Genomic DNA, 17,611 nt, shown 5'->3' with positions numbered 1-17,611 from the left:
AGTTTTGCTATTTGGCTTAAAGTAGTAAAGGAGTTTTGCTATTTGGTGAGCAAAATAACTGACGATGTTCGAAGTAGGGAGGATATGAAATGTAGACTGGCAATGGCAAGGAAAGCATTTCTGAAGAAGAGAAATTTGTTAACATCGAGTACAGATTTAAGTGTCGGGAAGTCATTTCTGAAAGTATCTGTATGGAGTGTTGTCGTGTATGGAAGTGAAACATGGACGATAAATAGTTTGGACAAGAAGAGAATAGAAGCTTTCGAAATGTGGCGCTACAGGAGAATGCTGAAGATTAGATGGGTAGATCACATCACTAATGAGGAGGTATTGAATAGAATTGGGGAGAAGAGAAGTTTGTGGCACAACTTGACGAGAAGAAGGGATCGGTTGGTAGGACATGTTCTGAGACATCAAGGGATCACCAATTTAGTATTAGAGTGCAGCGTGGAGGGTAAAAATCGTAGTGGGAGACCAAGAGATGAATACACCAAGCAGATTCAGAAGGATGTAGGTTGCAGTAGGTACTGGGAGACGAAGAAGCTTGCACAGGATAGGGTAGCATGGAGAGATGCATCAAACCAGTCTCAGGACTGAAGACCACAACAACAACAACAACAACAACATTGGTAATATTGATATTATAATTTCTGTGCTTGAATATTAAATTTTGGCCGTTGAAATTACATTTATTATTTTGATTTGATCTCTAACTCTTTTGAGATAAAGCTTCCACACTGACAAATTATGTATCTGTTACTTAGCTGGTTGTATGTTGGCTCCATCGTCTTCTTCTTCGGGGCATAATTGCTGTCTCGAGTTTTTCGTGTTCAAAGAAATGTGGAACCCTCCAAAACGTGAGAGTTCGGTGGATGACTTTAAATACTAAATAGTAAAAATTCGTCCATTGTAAGTACTGTACTTCCTTTAAACATTCAATCAACTGGTTCACAATAATCATTCAACTTCCACAGTAATGTAAGTTCTATCTGCTCACATGAGCTACAAAGCACAAACATGTCTGGCTTTAAATCGTCACACATACCGAAGAGATTAAAGATTGTAGGCAAAAAATCTAAACATTTACACGCTGGCAATGAAACTGTTTAAATTGATTTTACACATATTTTTTACGTACATGTAACAAAATTTTCTGAAAACATTGTTGTAAGCAACTTTTACATAGTTATGTTTCTTGATAATTGACTTAAAAATATTCTGTTCATATAGAATGAAAGCAGCACTACACAAAGTATATCATTTACACATAAACTGATTTACACAAAGTTATATTTTTTTTATAAGTGAAGTGATCTATACTAGCTACTAACGAAGTGTTCCTAATACGTATTGGGCCCAGTTACATCACAAGCGGATATAAATAAATTTTTAATTTTAATGAAAAGTTTGCAATCACAGCGCGATGTTGGTTCTAACCTTCTACATATATATCGTACAATGATCGGCTTCCACAACCCGTTGTCTTAGGTACTGGGGAATCTTCAGGGTTGTATGGTCGTCGTCCAAGAAATTCTTTTTGTTCCTAATGTTCACTCTAGAGATGCCTTAGATATCTTCAGAAATACGTGAATGTGTTTCTTGAGTGAATACCATCTAAAGGGATACAGATGCCTTTGTCAACTAAGGAAAGCAGAAAAATCAGCTGTACAGAACGTACTCTTCAGTCAGGAAGCGATGAAGTGAAATTTTCAGAAAGCAAAATTTTATCTACAATGACGAACTCTTGTCTACGGTTACACAGAGAAGTCACTGAAGTATATAAACATGGGGACAATTTTAAGAGAACAGAAGCCATGACTTTTTAACAGTATGTCGACAGTAACGTTACAAAATCTATAGATAATTTTTATCTTTGACAGACGACAGTTCGATAGTTGAGTTTTATCTTCGATATGGATTATCTCTGAAGATCAGACCCCTTGTCACGGAATCTGCGTCGCTCTCCGACATCCCAGCCGTCAGTGTGAGTCTCTAAAATGAGTGCTGTACAACTGGCGTTCGGCTGAAATCGGTCGATTTGGTTGCGGTGATAGACTCATCTTTAGCGTAGCCTGAGGTCTAGGTCAGGTTGAAAAGTGATAATTTGGTTGAGAGTTGACAAAGACAAATGAAAGCTACGGTAACAGACTGATCTGTACCGTAGGTTATTGCTTACATTCGCGGCATATTGAGCCGTTGGAATCAGTGGAACTTATTCAGATGATCGTTCCGACAGTCAGCAATACTCAACGGAACCAGTCTCCCGTCTGAAAAAGCCTACCGCATCACTGGATGAAAAATTAGGAGCACGACCATAAAATCCGGGATACCCACCAGCAGCTTCAACACTCGAAATAACTTTAGCAAGAGAGGGGCTGGGAGCGGTAACGTGCCAGACCGCAAGAAACACAATATTAAATAAAAAAATTCTCCGAGCTGTTGTCGGAAATTTATTTTAACAAATTAGTAAGGGCAGATAAATGCAAGTAAAGGCCAATAACCAATAAATACTTCGTATTTGGATTTTAAACTGCATTTATAAATTATAGGGTATTGTAAACCTTGACCTTACTCTCCCTTTACGCAAATCCAACCAAGCACAGAATGAGTCCAGTTACGACTAAAACAGACAAAAACAGATTAATTGAACCATGTTCCGAAATATATACGCCAAGCACAAAAAAACAATTAACGGTTCAGTTAAGACTTGTAAAGACAAGAAATGAGAACAGGCAAGGAACGATTATACAACTGTGTTAAATGTAAACCAGAGAAATATTATCTGACCGCTCATAAATAATTAAATAAAATTCAAATCGCAGCCAAAGAAGAGGTATCAATGTACATGATTTTATTTTAAATTGAGATTACTCAGGATAGTTTTATAAAAAATGTACAAATAAAATTTAAACAAGCAACCCATAAAACTAATCTTGGTACCAAAATGAATCGCATAACGGCAGAACAAATAATATTCATAAATTACGAACCAGGTCCATACCTTATGAACAGAAATAACAGTGGCATAACCATTGTAGGTAATCCCTGCCGATAAACTCTTTAACTCAAACCTAAAGCACGTAATACAAGGAATCCTGCGGCACAGCCCATAGTTCTGAATAGTAACTCATACGGTCCACACATAAAGCAGCTCACCAAACAAGTCCATACGCTAAAGCAATTGCACTTTGCCTGTGATTTCTGTAGACACAAACAACAGACCAGCTCTATGGCCGCCTTCCACCAAATTCGAGTAACGCCTTTCTCGGACGTGTAAATTGATAGATTAACAACAATGGCTCGCTCAAATGATATTCAGTTTCGGAAGTTGCTTGTAGCGTCCATGCTCCGCTCAACAGCCAGCTGTTAACTTTGAATGGCCATCGGCCAGAAACAGCGCGCAGATCAACACAGTTAGCGGCATTTTCCGAACCCGAAAATTTTACCCTTTCAAGGGAAAAGCATGACTCTGGCGCTAATTAACCCCCCTCTGCTACGGTGGTTTCAGCGTCACATATACTACAGTTGGGTCGGATCGGACCAAAGGGGGGATAAGTGAAGAAGTGTATGTACCTTATCGATGTGATCGGGTCAAAGTCTTTCCCACGACTGACGAGGAGGTGCACTTAGAGTCTTAGACAATAGCATGGAGCGCCCTCCGTGTTAGCCGTGGCGCGAAATATAACTTTGAACTGGGTCGCATACGACCCTCCGTAGTAGAGTAGGGTTCAAATTAGGAACAGATTTTTTTCCCATGTTTAGAGACACTATAGAGAGCTTTACCAGATTTCTTCGTGACTTTTGTAGTGGGTACTTTATACTTGTTACGAGAAAAAAAAACCAGACATATTCCGATGCTTGGTAAACGCAAAGTGATACAAAACTTTGAGAAGATCCCCTGTCGAACAAGGTATTTTGGTCATCAAGGGAAAAAAAAAGACTGAGGTCAATAGTTTTCTAAATGAGACTCGATGAGTTTGAACGCTACGCGGATAGAAAAATTTCATTCGTTTCAAGAAACTTAAGGCAACTCCAGCCTTAATTAATTTTGATATGGTTGGGTACCCCACGGAGGTTTTCCAGATTTTTTACTTCACTTTCTATCGTCACGGAGAGCCGCGGCGATGTATCGGCTGACTGAACTACCGACTGAGCAATTTGGTGGCAGCCTTTGCACATCCTGACCAACAACGCTGCTGACTGCTTGTTGTTTTCTTCACTTTCGTTGAGATTATGTTACTTGACGTCACTTGGAATAACAAACGTACAAAAACTTGCGCGTGAGAGGGAGAGGGAGAGAGAGAGAGAGAGAGAGAGAGAGAGAGAGAGAGAGAGAGAGAGAGAGAGAACTATCGGCATAGAAATGACTTCTTCAAAGGGAGAAATTCACCCACGCTTTATTACTAAAGAGAGTTTCCAAAGTTATTTAACAATCAACGAGAAATGATTTTCTGGGTTGCTCATGGTCGTCAAACCACGTTTGACGAAAACTGATAATGACACTGCACCAGACAAGCTGTGAGCTGTGGGGAGAGGTCTTGTAGCACTTACATTTTTTAGCGACTAACTCAACTTGTCGGTGTAGGCGTATCTCCACATTTATTACTTAAAACTGTTTCTGAAACCTGGAACGTCATTTGAAGATGCCCAAGCAAATACACCACGATAAAGAAAACCATAAAACAAACTATATTCCTGTAAACCTTATACATGAATGTAAGAAAGTTTGAGAAACTGATTTCAGATTAGTAGTAGGAAGACTGAAAATTTTTGTTCCACACATCATGTAACAAATACGGCAATAGGTAGACAAGAAATAAAACATTCAGCAATTGTTGTAACTGTAGAAAAAAAGTCATTGCCACACTTTGGTCTTCATATCAGATGGCGTTGCGATCGGTTGGATTTTTTTTAACACTTAAAACAATAAAGTGAGCCTATTTTATGAATAAAAGTCCGTCAACTGTCTATTTGCAAGGTGCATCCGAAAAGTTCGGTGAATAGTCTCAGAAAATAAAGGAAGCAAGAGTTACAAATTAAATACCTTTATCGGCCTTCAAAGCAATCACCATTAGTTTCAATACACACTTCTGACGTCGGCTGCAAATTTTTTGGGAGCCGTCAACAAACACTTCTTGTGGAATCACTCGGAGCGTTGTTAGATATCCGCAACGTCTGCATGATCAACTTTCTCGATCAACACAAGGTGGTTGTTCTTCGACACCGTCCTTATTCTCCAGAACTGGCGCCAGAAAGTTTCCCCACCTTTAAATTAGCCCTGAAAGGCTTACGCTTGCTAAGCATTTGTTGAGTTTCCAGTAGTTTTACAACCGATGACAGAAGAGTGCTGTAGCCAATGTTGATTACTTCCAGCGCAATAAAGCTATTTTACCTGTAACTCCTATTTCTTTTATTTTCTGAGACTATTCACCGAGCTTTCCAGATGCAACTCGTATTTTATTTAGGTTTACTTCCAATACTTACAATATGTATCATTTACTGCCAGTGTGAGTCACATGAAACCATTATGGGTTTGATAAAAAAAGATGCAGTTGCTTAATTCCTTGCATCACCGTTGCTATAATCCTCACACGACGTGTCAAGCATCTGCAGTATTTAACTGTCTGCCGAAAACCTATCATCAAAGTTTCGTCCACCTTACACTCCGTCGTGGTTGCTATACAGGGTGAAAAATATTTAAACCGACAAACTCTGGGAGGTTGTAGGGGACATCAAAACAAATATTTTTCCCTAATGTCATTTTTTCCTATGAAGATCATTTAAACCGGTGGAGGCCATACTATGCTCTTCAGTTTTTAGAGGGCGTATTACGCTCTTCAGTTGTAGGTAACTTCTATCCACCAGTGTAGTAGTACATTGTCTCTGTTTACTAATGGAGCGATACACATGGAGTGAGTACACTGATATGGTAGTACTACGTAGCGCACCACAACGGACCAGCTGCACAGCTGGTTTATCAACAACAATATCCTAATCGCCGTATCCCGCATCATACGACCTTTGGTGCTGTGTGCCAACGTCTGCGTGAGACCGGGTCATTTAGCAGATTACCAGGACAGGGACGCCGTCGCACGGTAAGAACGCTGCAATTTGAGGAAGCTATCTTGCAGCATGTGGAGCGGGATCCTTCAGTCAGCTCACGTGCAATTGCACGTAACGTGGGGACGGGTCAGATGAATGTAAGAACTGTCCTTCGAGAGCAATTGTTACGTCCATTTCACGTACAGCGTGTCCACAACCTGGTACCAGTTGATTATCCATCCAGAGCACAGTTTTCGCAGTGGTACCTGGAACAGTGTGAAATGCATACTACATTTCCATCCTCTGTGTTGTTTACCGATGAAGCAACGTTCGGGCGTGATGGAGTCTTCAGCATGCACCATTCGCATGTTTGGAGTGAGGATAACCCACATGCCACAGTTACTAGCGGTTATCAAGTGCGGTACTTCGTTAATGTGTGGGTCGGTGTTATTGGGGACTGTTTAATTGGGCCGTATCTGCTACGTAGGCCATTGAATGGCAGGTACTATTACAATTTTCTCGCCAGAGTATTGCCAGAATTGTTGGAAGACGTCCCGCTCCCTACAACATGTGGTTCCAACATGACGGGGCGCCGGCACATTTCAGTCGTCGTGTGCGTCGATTCCTGGACCGACAGTTCCCAGAAACGTGGATTGGCAGAGGTGGTCCTGTACCATGGCCTGCTCGATCCCCAGATATGTCCCCTCTGGACTTTTTTGTGTGGGGAGAGATGCGCAATCTTGTTTATGCAACTCCTGTTGCATCAGAAGAGGATCTGGTAGCATGGATAGTAGCAGCAGCAGCAGGAACAATTCAGGATACTCCTGGGGTTTTTGCCCGTTTCAGGCAGAACATGACCCGACGGTGCAACCTTTGTTTATGTGTCAATGGAGACATTTTTGAAAAGCTACTGTAATTGAAATTTGATTGCATTAATGTGTTGTCTCTTGGTCATAAAAAAATGGAAAAGTGTTTGTTGGTTTAATTAATTTACCGCCATAGAAATCTTCCTCTACCGGTTTAATTCTCATAGGGAAAAATATTTGTTTTGATGTCCCCTACAACCTCTGACACTTGGTCGGTTTAAATACTTTTCACTCAGTATTTGAACAGCGTTTATTCCCTCGCAGAGGGGCAAAAGACGAACTGTTGCCGTGCGATTAGCACGACAGCAGTACACATGGCATAATTTGCTGGATGAGGAGAGGAACGGCTGTCGCGTGGTCCCCCCAACCGACCGCCCGACAAGCAAAATCGGTCTGTCAGTCGCTCGACAAGCCTTCGCACGTACAATTTGTTGATCGGTCGCCCGATAAATTGGAGCGTGCAGACTGCGTTACAGGCAGTACTTGTCGCTACAGTGTCGCCAGCTAATTGAGATGAGAGTGTGAGCGAGTGCAGGTAGTGCAGAGGTGTGCGTCTGGGCAGTTCCCGCAGGTGGCGCAGCCGCAGGTGCAGGTGCAGCTGCAGCTGGCGGTGAGCGAGAAGGCGCTGACGCAGCGCGACCTGGAGGAGTACGCCCGCGCCTACGGCGACGCGCAGCCCGCCGGGGCCGGCGCCGGCTACGCCCAGTCGGAGGGCTACCACAGCTACGTCTCCAGCAGCGACTCCTCCACCAACACGCCCTTCCTCGACAGGTCAGTATGTTCTCAACCCCGTGTCATTCCAGAATGAGATGTTCACTCTGCGCTGATATGAAACTTCCTGGCAGATTAAAACTGTGTCCCGGAGACGAGGTCCTGGCAGAAGTAAAGCTATGAGGACGGGGCGTGAGTCGTGCTTGGGTAGGACAAAGGTCCCGAGTTCGAGTCCCGGCCCGGGACACAGTTTTAATCTCCCAGGAAGTACCATGTCATTACCGTCTTCTTTTTCATTTCAAGGAGTACGTGTTAGCCTCTTCCGAGGTGTGTTGTATCCATATCTTCGCCGGCCGTCGTAAAACACGTCTTCCAGATTATTTAAAATGTAATGCTTGTTATGGCAGACGATCAGATCGGCATCCTTTTGATGTAATCAAATTATTTTATTCTATATATCACACATTCTCCAAAAAAAAAAGCTTTGACACACCGTTCCGCATTGACAATTCTACAGCGTGGTCCATAGGTGTGGAATCACTCCTCTAAAACATAAACAGAGAGATGGGAAAAAAATGTGCAGGCATATAGTTCAAATAACTCTGAGCAGTATGGGACTTAGCCGGCCTGTTTGGCGGTTGCAGACTGTAGCGCCTAGTACCACTCGGCCACCCCAGCCGGCGAGGATCTCATATTTCACACCAAACCACCACTTTATATACGCCAACTACCTTCCATGAATCGATTTTGTGAGATTTGGCATCTAACCGCCTCTGTAGCTGAGGTCGCTAACGCACGCCTGTCAATACGGATACTGGTGTTGGAAAATCTTCACTACTAGCCTTCGTCTGGCAAGGGGAGAAGGTGTGGTGGCGTTAAGTTCCTAATCATCAGTCTGTCTTTGCGCAAGTGTCCTGCATTAAATTCCAAACCTCTCCGCAGTGTCTCATGAAGTCAGAGCATGTGACCCTCACTGTTGAAGATGTTTCGCCTGTCGGATGTGGACGTAAAGCTCGACGGCCCCCTTTACCGTTATTCGAAAGGCGCAGGCTATGTGCCGGCACTGGGGTTCAGCCCGTCCCTTCTCTTCACCCATAACACTCCTCTCAGTCATCCACAAGACGCAACACACACACACACACACACACACACACACACACACACACACACACACACACTTGAGACATCATGTTAATCTACGATTCAGTTTATTTACCTCCTTGTTGGCATAATAATTAGCTTCATCCGTAAACAGTATGTCATAGGGGGAACGACGTTTTTCTCCCAGCTTGCGTGTCATCCATTCTGCAAATTGAATCCGGCGATGTAGATCGCTCTCGGTGAGATGTTGCACTGACATCATGTAATACTGGCATAAGAATGTCAGTTATGGCGGCCACAATTGTGACTACTGTTGTACCGATAATCCTAGTTTCCTGTAAGAAGCGGCGGCCACTGGGTCCTGCACCCTTACTGAATGATGCTAGAACAGCGGTTGATGTTTCAACCGTAGCCGATTTCGATCGTGCAGCTGGAGCTTTGCATACGACAAAGCTAGTTTCACAGAATTTCACGAGATGTCTCACCACCTTGCTGTGGGTAATGATTCGATATCCAGATAACAATTTCAGCCGTTGCTTCCGGGATATCACTCCATTTCCCAGAAGTACGTTTCCTGGAGCACTGTTTAGCGTCACAAGGTAGAGATATCGCAAGAACTGACGTCAGTGAATAGCAACATGGATAGTTCGAATCATCCCAGGACAGTTGCTCGTTAAAAAACACTCAACTGATGCGAGAGTGAAGAATGATATTAATCATCCTGAAAAGAGATTCAAAGAAACGGTGTTTTACGTGGTTCTTAGACCAGAACCACTATTTATTTTATGCCAGTTTCGGCAGATTGGTATACTGATGGAACAAATTGTAGATAACTGTGGAAACTACCAATATATACCAGTGATTTATTAGCATCCTGATATACCTATTTGATTTTCTGAAAAGAAAAAATACTCTTTGAAAACTTGTTATCTTACTTCTTGAACCACTCGCGTATAATATGACAACGTGCTGATTGTTTATATGATGAGTGGAATTCGGTAGATTAAGGCCGGATTTCTTGCTCGTAATTCGTACCGCCCCACAAAGAATATCCCGTGAATTTACTTTGTTTTACGCTGTTAGATTGCGGTCTTTGTGTGACTTACTGCAAGGGGGCCAGTGATACATCCAACTGGATTCATCGTGGCATTACGTTGTAAACTTCAACAGGAAAAAGACTGCTTGGTTTAAGATGTCCAGAACCGTATCCCCTTCCCTAACACTCTCCTTGGTCGATAATCCCTCAGAATTATGAGAAAAGCTCACAACGTAAGTGCAATAGTAGTGAGGCATTATGGGCCTGAGGCGCCTTGCCACGGTTTGCGAGGCTCCCCCCGTCGGAGGTTCGAGTCCTCCCTGGGGCGGGGGAGTGTGTATGTTGTCCTTAGCGTAAGGTAGTTTAAGTTAGATGAAATAGTGTGTAAGCCTAGGGACCGATGACCTCAGCAGTTTGGTCCCATAGGAACTTACCACAAATTTTCCAATTTATGGGCCTGGTACGCTGCTTTTTGTTTTCGGTGATCCACGTACCTGTTCGAAGCAGGTATGACACTTTACTGGTCAGATCGGTTTAGGTGTTTCGTGCCTCCGTAGATACATTCAGGTGATTGCTGGGACCATCCCTTTGAAAAAGGTCAACACCAGTTTCCTTCTTCATTCGTATCCTATCCGAGCTTGTGCACCATTTGTAATAACGCCGGAAGCTTAAAACTTCTTTGTTGTGCAAGATACGTTTTTAGTGCACCCCTTTAATAGTCTCTGTTCGCGAAGTAAGATCCCAATAATCGATCATCAACACTGTCAGCCACAGACGTTGATGAAAACAATATTGTTGATGTAATTACTCAGTCGTACATAGAAAAGTGGCAACGCTAGAAATTTGTATCGAAATGCAGTAAGGTCTGCAGAAGGTCCTCGGTTCGTTCAGGGATTGACAGTTTACTAGCAAAATACGCCACTGTAAAACAGTAAATAGGCGGAAACTCATTATTCGGTTACGTGATTGACGAACTATCACAGGTTGTCCGCTTCTTCAGGGACGATTTTGCGGAAAGGTTTAAGGTTTTGCTGGGAGTGCAGCGTAGCGTTCGACGCTAACGAATGACGCGGACACGTTCCGGCAGAGCAGTGAGTCAGCATGCGGAAAGTGCCTCGCATTCCGTGAAAGCGGCAGTTGGTGCTTCCTTTTGGCACACGAGGATCCAGTGCCACCTGACGTACCAGGTGTCCGGTGGCATCACGCGCACAAGCGGGAAAAAGCCTGTTGGGTATGTACAAGCACGGCCTACAGTCGTTCAATAATTCAGCACTAAAGACTGGCCCGAGGACCGTTACCGGCGTGAGCAATATTTGACAACTACATACCATTCGACAGATCAGTTTGATATTTTGTAGCAAGTTTTCATTCTCAGCTACAACCTTGAGCATATGGCAAAGACATACTTTCTGCCACACGCTTTGTTGGACACATCGTGCGGTGAGTTGTTAAAGAGTTTGGAAGAAATTGAAAGAAATCAGTGAAAAGTTTTGACAGGAAAGGGTATTAGATTTTTATGCCACTTTATACTGAGCAACTCGGTTTGACCTGAACGTCGATGGGACACGAAATCGGTTGTGTTATGAAAGGAACGACGTTTTCTTTCACGGAAACCCAGTCTGCATGGGTCTGTTTCTTTCCTCTATGAGCATATTTTACCGTAGCTTCGCAGCTAGCGTATGGCACACAGGACCTAGCAATGGTGAAACAAAACACACAAATTGACTTTAGCCTTACCGTCAGTTTTTCCACGCTCAGTACGTGAATAGAATAAGACAGTTAGTCGGTGGTGTTCTTATAAGATACCCCCCTTCAGTCACTTTATAATGGTTTGTGCAGTTTATTGATACACTCGGAAAAAAAAGGCTGACGAACTTAACGCCCCAAGCAGACGAACGTGTTACATGCTCACACTCGGTGAATTACTAGGAGAAGTCTAACGAATCCGTGACGTTTTTAATACAAAGTTTAGAGACATTACACGCTTCCACCTCACCTACCCTTGTCGCCGCATTTACTTACGATGAATGTTTCTTCTAATGCCACGATTCTACCATCGACTCCAACTCAATGCTTAGCGTTCGATAGCGACCTTGGTTGCAGAGACGAAAAATCGAATCCATGAATGCAAATTTTAAAAAATATACTACCTTTCTTGTTAATATAAGTAACAAATACCGGTATTTTATTGAAAAACGTGGAAATAAAGTTAAAAACTAAATGCACTGGAACATTATGTAATTTTCAAAGTCATCTTTATTGCTGAGATATTTCATCTCTGCAACAACGTTCTTTATTAAATGCTACCATTTTTGAACAATATTAATTCTCTTCCTCCTGGCATTCCAGTATGGCTGTGCAGTAAAGGAAGAGGAGTAATGGTCCGAAGATGGTAGCATTTAACAATGCACTCTCTGCAGGTGAAATTTTATTTATTGCAATCGATGACTCACACAGAAAAGTCACACATATATGTGTGTACAATTAAAGTCAATGATTATTGTTTCCATATTTTTAATTCTACGATGTTTTCTGTTTATAGTAGTGTGTACTTCATCCCCGCGTCTCAAATATTAACTTACGTTTTGAAATAACAATTTAAGGTTTCACGATTGTAGAATATTCGTTTCTTTAGCAGATGCACAAAGCTGTCTCAGTACAAAAGATTATGCCAGTATTTGATGACTTCTTTTTTTGTTTATTGTTTCTTCGATTATTAGAAAAGTTAATGTTTAGAGGTTTCTATTTTGTCCTGTCGGTGGTACTTCAAACGGCGAAACAAAGATTACATCTAAACACAGCAAAACCACGCCTATAGTTCCTTCGGGAGGGCTTACGAAAAAAGATGCTGTATTATGTTGGACACGAATCTTTGTTAGGTGAATTATGAAAATATAGTAAACGGCTATAAGTAACGAATTTATGTGACGCTTTGATACCTCCCTGTTCAACCCCTCAAAATCCAAAACGTGTGTATTTTTGCATTACCTGCACCGTGTTGTGCTGTTTTCAAATCTGCTTTTAGCGGCTATGAGAAACCTTTTGACTTCATGAACTTAAAGCATGAGAAGGTGATTCTCCAGCAAATTTATCGCGTAATGTTCATATAAAAAAAGCTTTCTTATCTGAAATAAAACGTGCCAAAGTAATAATTTGATGCTAACATTAGCTTTATTTACGAATTAGAAAATGGACAAAAGTCGCCCGGGTTCTTTGAAAAATCTGTCAGATTTGCAACCAATTTAAAATACTAGAACTGTTGTTGTCAGTCTGGATATTTTTCCTTCACGGTACAAAGGTTGGCGACGCGTTTTGCAAAGTCAGTGACAGAATGGTTGTGGATAACCAATCGGAGACGTGATTTTATTTAACGCTGAAATTCACTGAGTCATGAATATTGTCTTAAATTCCCGTCGCTACAATTTCCAATATTCCTCTTTTTTTATGAAGATTATGGTAACATTAATCTGCAGCATAGTTCGAGATCTAGGCTAGGTTAGAAGAAAACGGTTGTGAATAGTCAAAGGTAGCGAATCTACTGAGAGAATAAAATTATTTTCATTATTATAGTTCCTTTTTTTCTTTTGAGTACATTACACATTCTTAGAGTAGACGCTGTAGTCAGTTCCACCTCATGACATTCCTTTCGTACCTTAGAGTGAATGCTGTCGACATATTTATATGATGTAAACACAAATAGAGTAAAGCAATACAGTAATAATTTTTTTGTGCAGTGTATATACATTAAGTTTCTTAGAGCTCCTTGTTTTTCATTAATGTATACAATCATCCTGCATCCCCGACATTTTCCTTATCAGAGGGATGTGCAGAACCTAAGAAATGAATAAATAAATTTCTCCACACAACATGCCTCAGCCTCTGATCTAGACACTATACCATATTTGTGAACTGCTCATAAAAGTGCCTTTGTGTGTGCTTTTGATAGGCAACACATTCTGGGTCAGTTTGAGAACCTCATAAACTTTCACTTGTGTCAGTTTTTGCTACTAGTTGTGATAACACATTATATGCAAATCTTAGCTTGGCGGCCCAACTGATCAGTGCTAAATGTGATATGGTATGTGACACCTCCATTGCCCCTTTCAGCTTGGCGCCCCAAGAGACTGCTAATCTTGCTAGGGCCTTAAACTGGCCCTGAACACATTTTGCTAAATTTTGTCATACTGCAGCATTATGAGAATAGGAAACATGTTAGATTATGTATGCCTAACTAATCAGTGCCAGGAGTGTGCCAAATAAGGCACACATTGTTTGCATAAACTAAGCTGACACTCGACACAGTGGCTGATGCTAGCAGTGATAACGGCATTTCCCAATAACGGTCGCTCCCATCAGCCACTGTGCCAACTGTCAACTTTGTTTGCCCAGACAATAATCCCACCTGATGCAATGTTTTGTTAAGGTTTTGCTGGGTGTCGGGGAAGCCATTGTGATATGTCCTTTATTAAAAACTTAACCTCCAAACATAATCTGATGCGAATTGTTATTTTGGTGATGGAAATTAAGTAAGTTTAGATATGATCTCTGAATGCTACATTCCATCTTACAATTAGAATAAATGCATATATATAAACTCCATGAGAGTTGAACTCACTGATGTATGGAACATCAACTCTGCAGTAGAGTACGTATCCAGAGTCAGCAAATTCTTTGTGCAGTTGTGGGCTGTATCAAGATGCAGGATAAGGTTATACCAACAAACAATGAGTGAGCATCTTTAATGTGACCTGTTAAGATGTCTGCTAGGATGGTACAAAAGCTGTGAGAAAATCTCGGCAGCTGTGTATAAAACCATTTTTGTAAGTGTTGTACCTCAATAAAGGAAGTAATGTTGCAAGTGAGTGTATATTTTTAGACAGAGAGAAACACACGAGAGGAAAGAGCAGGAGATAGATATTTTCAAAAGCAACACAACCACAAATATGCATATTTTGATGTATTCTCAGGATGAGTTAAGAACCTGTCTTATGTACACTGAGAACCAACAAAACTTAATATTTTATTCACTCTGGTGGATATGCCTCAAGAACTCTCAAAGAATAGGTAGAGTGCATGTCAATAAACTGAACAAAGTGAAATAGTGACACATTACAAAAAGCTCGTTTAAAGAATAGGTAGTGCATGTCAATAAACTGAACTAAGTTAAATAGTGACACATTGCAAAACAGCTTGTTTTATATACTCATAAAATTCTAGTACCTACAGTGATAGAACAATTAGTTTTGCCATCAATCTGCTCACTTGAATTCACAGTATTGTCTGAGACTAATTTGGATGGTTAAATTTTGTCATATCTGTGGATTTAGTACCTAATAAAATTGTCAGCTGTTTTTAATACATTACTTAATATACTTTCAACTATTCTGTTACAGCACAACTCATACAAGTTAAATTTATACTGAATACACAGCAATATGAAATGGATCGCCCTGTAAAATTTCATTTTAATATTTCTTACTGTTTCTATCACGATTAAAAATTTTGGTAAAAAAATTATGTTGATGTTCTCCTCAGTTCTCAAACAGTCAACATGTGACCTATATCCCACACTAATTGTTAAATATGGGGCACTGCAGGCTGCGACGAGACAGTGCAGCACATCCACAAGCGGCCCCCTGGGACGAACCTCCAGAGCGAGACAGCGGGAGTAGCACCGGGGGTGGGAGCGGATCCCGCAGTGGGCGCTGTGACAGTGTGGTGACCACCAGCTCTGGCAGTGCGTCCAGCAGTGAGACACTCAAGTGGCATGGCTCACTGAGCGACGTGAGCGTGGCGAGCAGTGCAGTCGCATCCTCCTCGGCACCACCGCCCCCGCAGCCACCTGTGGGCCCGGGTCGGCACCGGCAGCTCATCGTCGCCCACAGTGCGCGCGTCCAGACACCGCAGCGCCATCACTCTGAGTCTGTGCTCTACCTAGGCAATGGCAATGCCGACAGCCACAAGCTGCGCCTCTTTCCCGTCAGCACGTACACTGTGCAGCCGGGTGATCAGCAGACACCACCACCGGGCTCTCCACAGCAGCCACCATCTCCGCCCCACAGGTAACTGAACACTTTTCTATCTCCAGACAACCTATCTGAACACATTCCTAGCTTTTTCTTTTATCGCAAAATAAAGAACAACTCCTGCCATCCAAATATCAAAGAAAGTTATGTGTCAAATAGTAACAACCTTCATTCCGTGCAGTGTACAAACATATAATTCTTAGATTTCAAATTACATGTAACCTGTGCTTCAAGATTGCAATATTCTTATTATGTTTATACAAACACTGTTTATAGCCTTCCCCTTTCTTGGCCAGAGTCACTAACATGTAATATTGTGGTGCCACTTACTCTAAAGATAGTTGTCTTGAATCTTGCAAGAAAATTTCATTTTGCCAACAAAGGAAGAACGTGTAGTGATAAAGAGTTTGTGATTACAAGATTGTGTACTGTTGTACTTCTTTAAATCCGTAATAAACTCGTTGCAATGTTTCATGGCGCAGATGTTTGCGACACTGCTGATGGCAATCTGGTAGCACTGAAACAAGTGGAATAATTGAGGGTATTTGAGAGGATTAAGATACATGCTGATGACAGGTTTCACTCTCTTTTACTGTCAACAACTGAAACAAGTCATCACAATCTACAAGCTGTATCGCATTGGTGTCCATAAAAAAGAACAATTAAGAAGTAACAATTGTGCTTCAAAAAGAAAAAAAAACAATGCAAATAGAGTTCTTTAATTCTATTCCATTATGTAGGTGAACTTGCCTTGTTTGTCTTACAGCCAGTAGTGCCATAAAACTCTTTCTACAAAAGAATACTGCCGATAATGGACAAAGTCTTGTTGCTCTCGTGTTGCCACACGCCATCCTCCTCTCCATCTGTCTTTCCTAACCATTTTCTGTGATTTTGTATATTTAGCTATCAGTGTTACTACACACTGCTGCATATTTTGCTACCTAGACACATTGCACTTTTAACTTCATTCAAATCTCTACCAGTAGTAACAGTATGTCTCAGACAAAATGTCATTATAAGAAAGAATGTCAAAAGGACTGTTATTTGAAGGATGTCAACACTATACCTAATAAGCAAATTTGAATGGACCAAGATTTCCAAACAGGTCACAGTTCTTAGTAATAATTTCAGAATAAAATTCAGTCATCAGTCACAAATACATCTGTAGGCTTCTGAAGACGAGAAATTAATTTAACTGGTAAAATGAAATAAAAACATATTTGTGACTGATGACTGAGTTCTATCCTGAAATATTTACTACAGGTCTGAAAATTACAGCTACGAATAAAGTAATTCTTAGTAATTGATAGGAAGTCATCTACTGAAACTAAAGTTGTATTTGGAGTTCCCCAAGGAAGCATTATAGCCTTCTGCTGTTCTTACTCTACAAATGCTTTAAGAGACAAACTGAGCAGCCCTTTTTAGACTGTTTGCAGATGATGTTGTTATACACCTTGTAGCAAAGTCATCAGAAGATAAAAACTAATTACAAAACATTTTAGATTAGTATCAGTGTGGTGAAAAAAGTGGCCATTGACCCTGACTAATAACAAGTGCAAGGTCCTCCACATGAGAATTAAAAAAATTCCTTTAAATTTTGGTCACACAATATATCGCACAAATACGAAGGTTGTACATTCAACTGAATATATAGGGATTACAATTATGAATTCAATTATAACCATGACATAGAAAATGCTGTGAGGAAAGTGAACAAGTTCAATGTTTTATTAGCTGCACACTTAGAAGATTCCGCAATTCTACCAAAGAGACTACCTACACTATACTTTTCCACCCTCTTCTAGTGGCTGTTGTGCTTACCAGATAGA

At 41.3% G+C, this 17,611-nt stretch overlaps 1 protein-coding gene across 1 annotated transcript in view; it reads left to right on the top strand.

Annotated features, from left to right (window-relative positions):
• LOC126268193 (uncharacterized) overlaps positions 1 to 17,611 on the top strand; it is an 800,619-nt gene that overhangs the window by 614,889 nt on the left and 168,119 nt on the right. The window contains exons 5-6 of the mRNA XM_049973806.1: positions 7,471 to 7,679; positions 15,354 to 15,818. Of these exons, the coding sequence (XP_049829763.1) occupies positions 7,471 to 7,679; positions 15,354 to 15,818 (674 nt within the window). The remainder of the gene's footprint in view (positions 1 to 7,470; positions 7,680 to 15,353; positions 15,819 to 17,611) is intronic.

The sequence above is a fragment of the Schistocerca gregaria genome, chromosome 4, assembly GCF_023897955.1.
Source record: "Schistocerca gregaria isolate iqSchGreg1 chromosome 4, iqSchGreg1.2, whole genome shotgun sequence".
NCBI lineage: Eukaryota > Metazoa > Arthropoda > Insecta > Orthoptera > Acrididae > Schistocerca > Schistocerca gregaria.
This window is presented reverse-complemented; position numbering and strand designations above follow the sequence as displayed.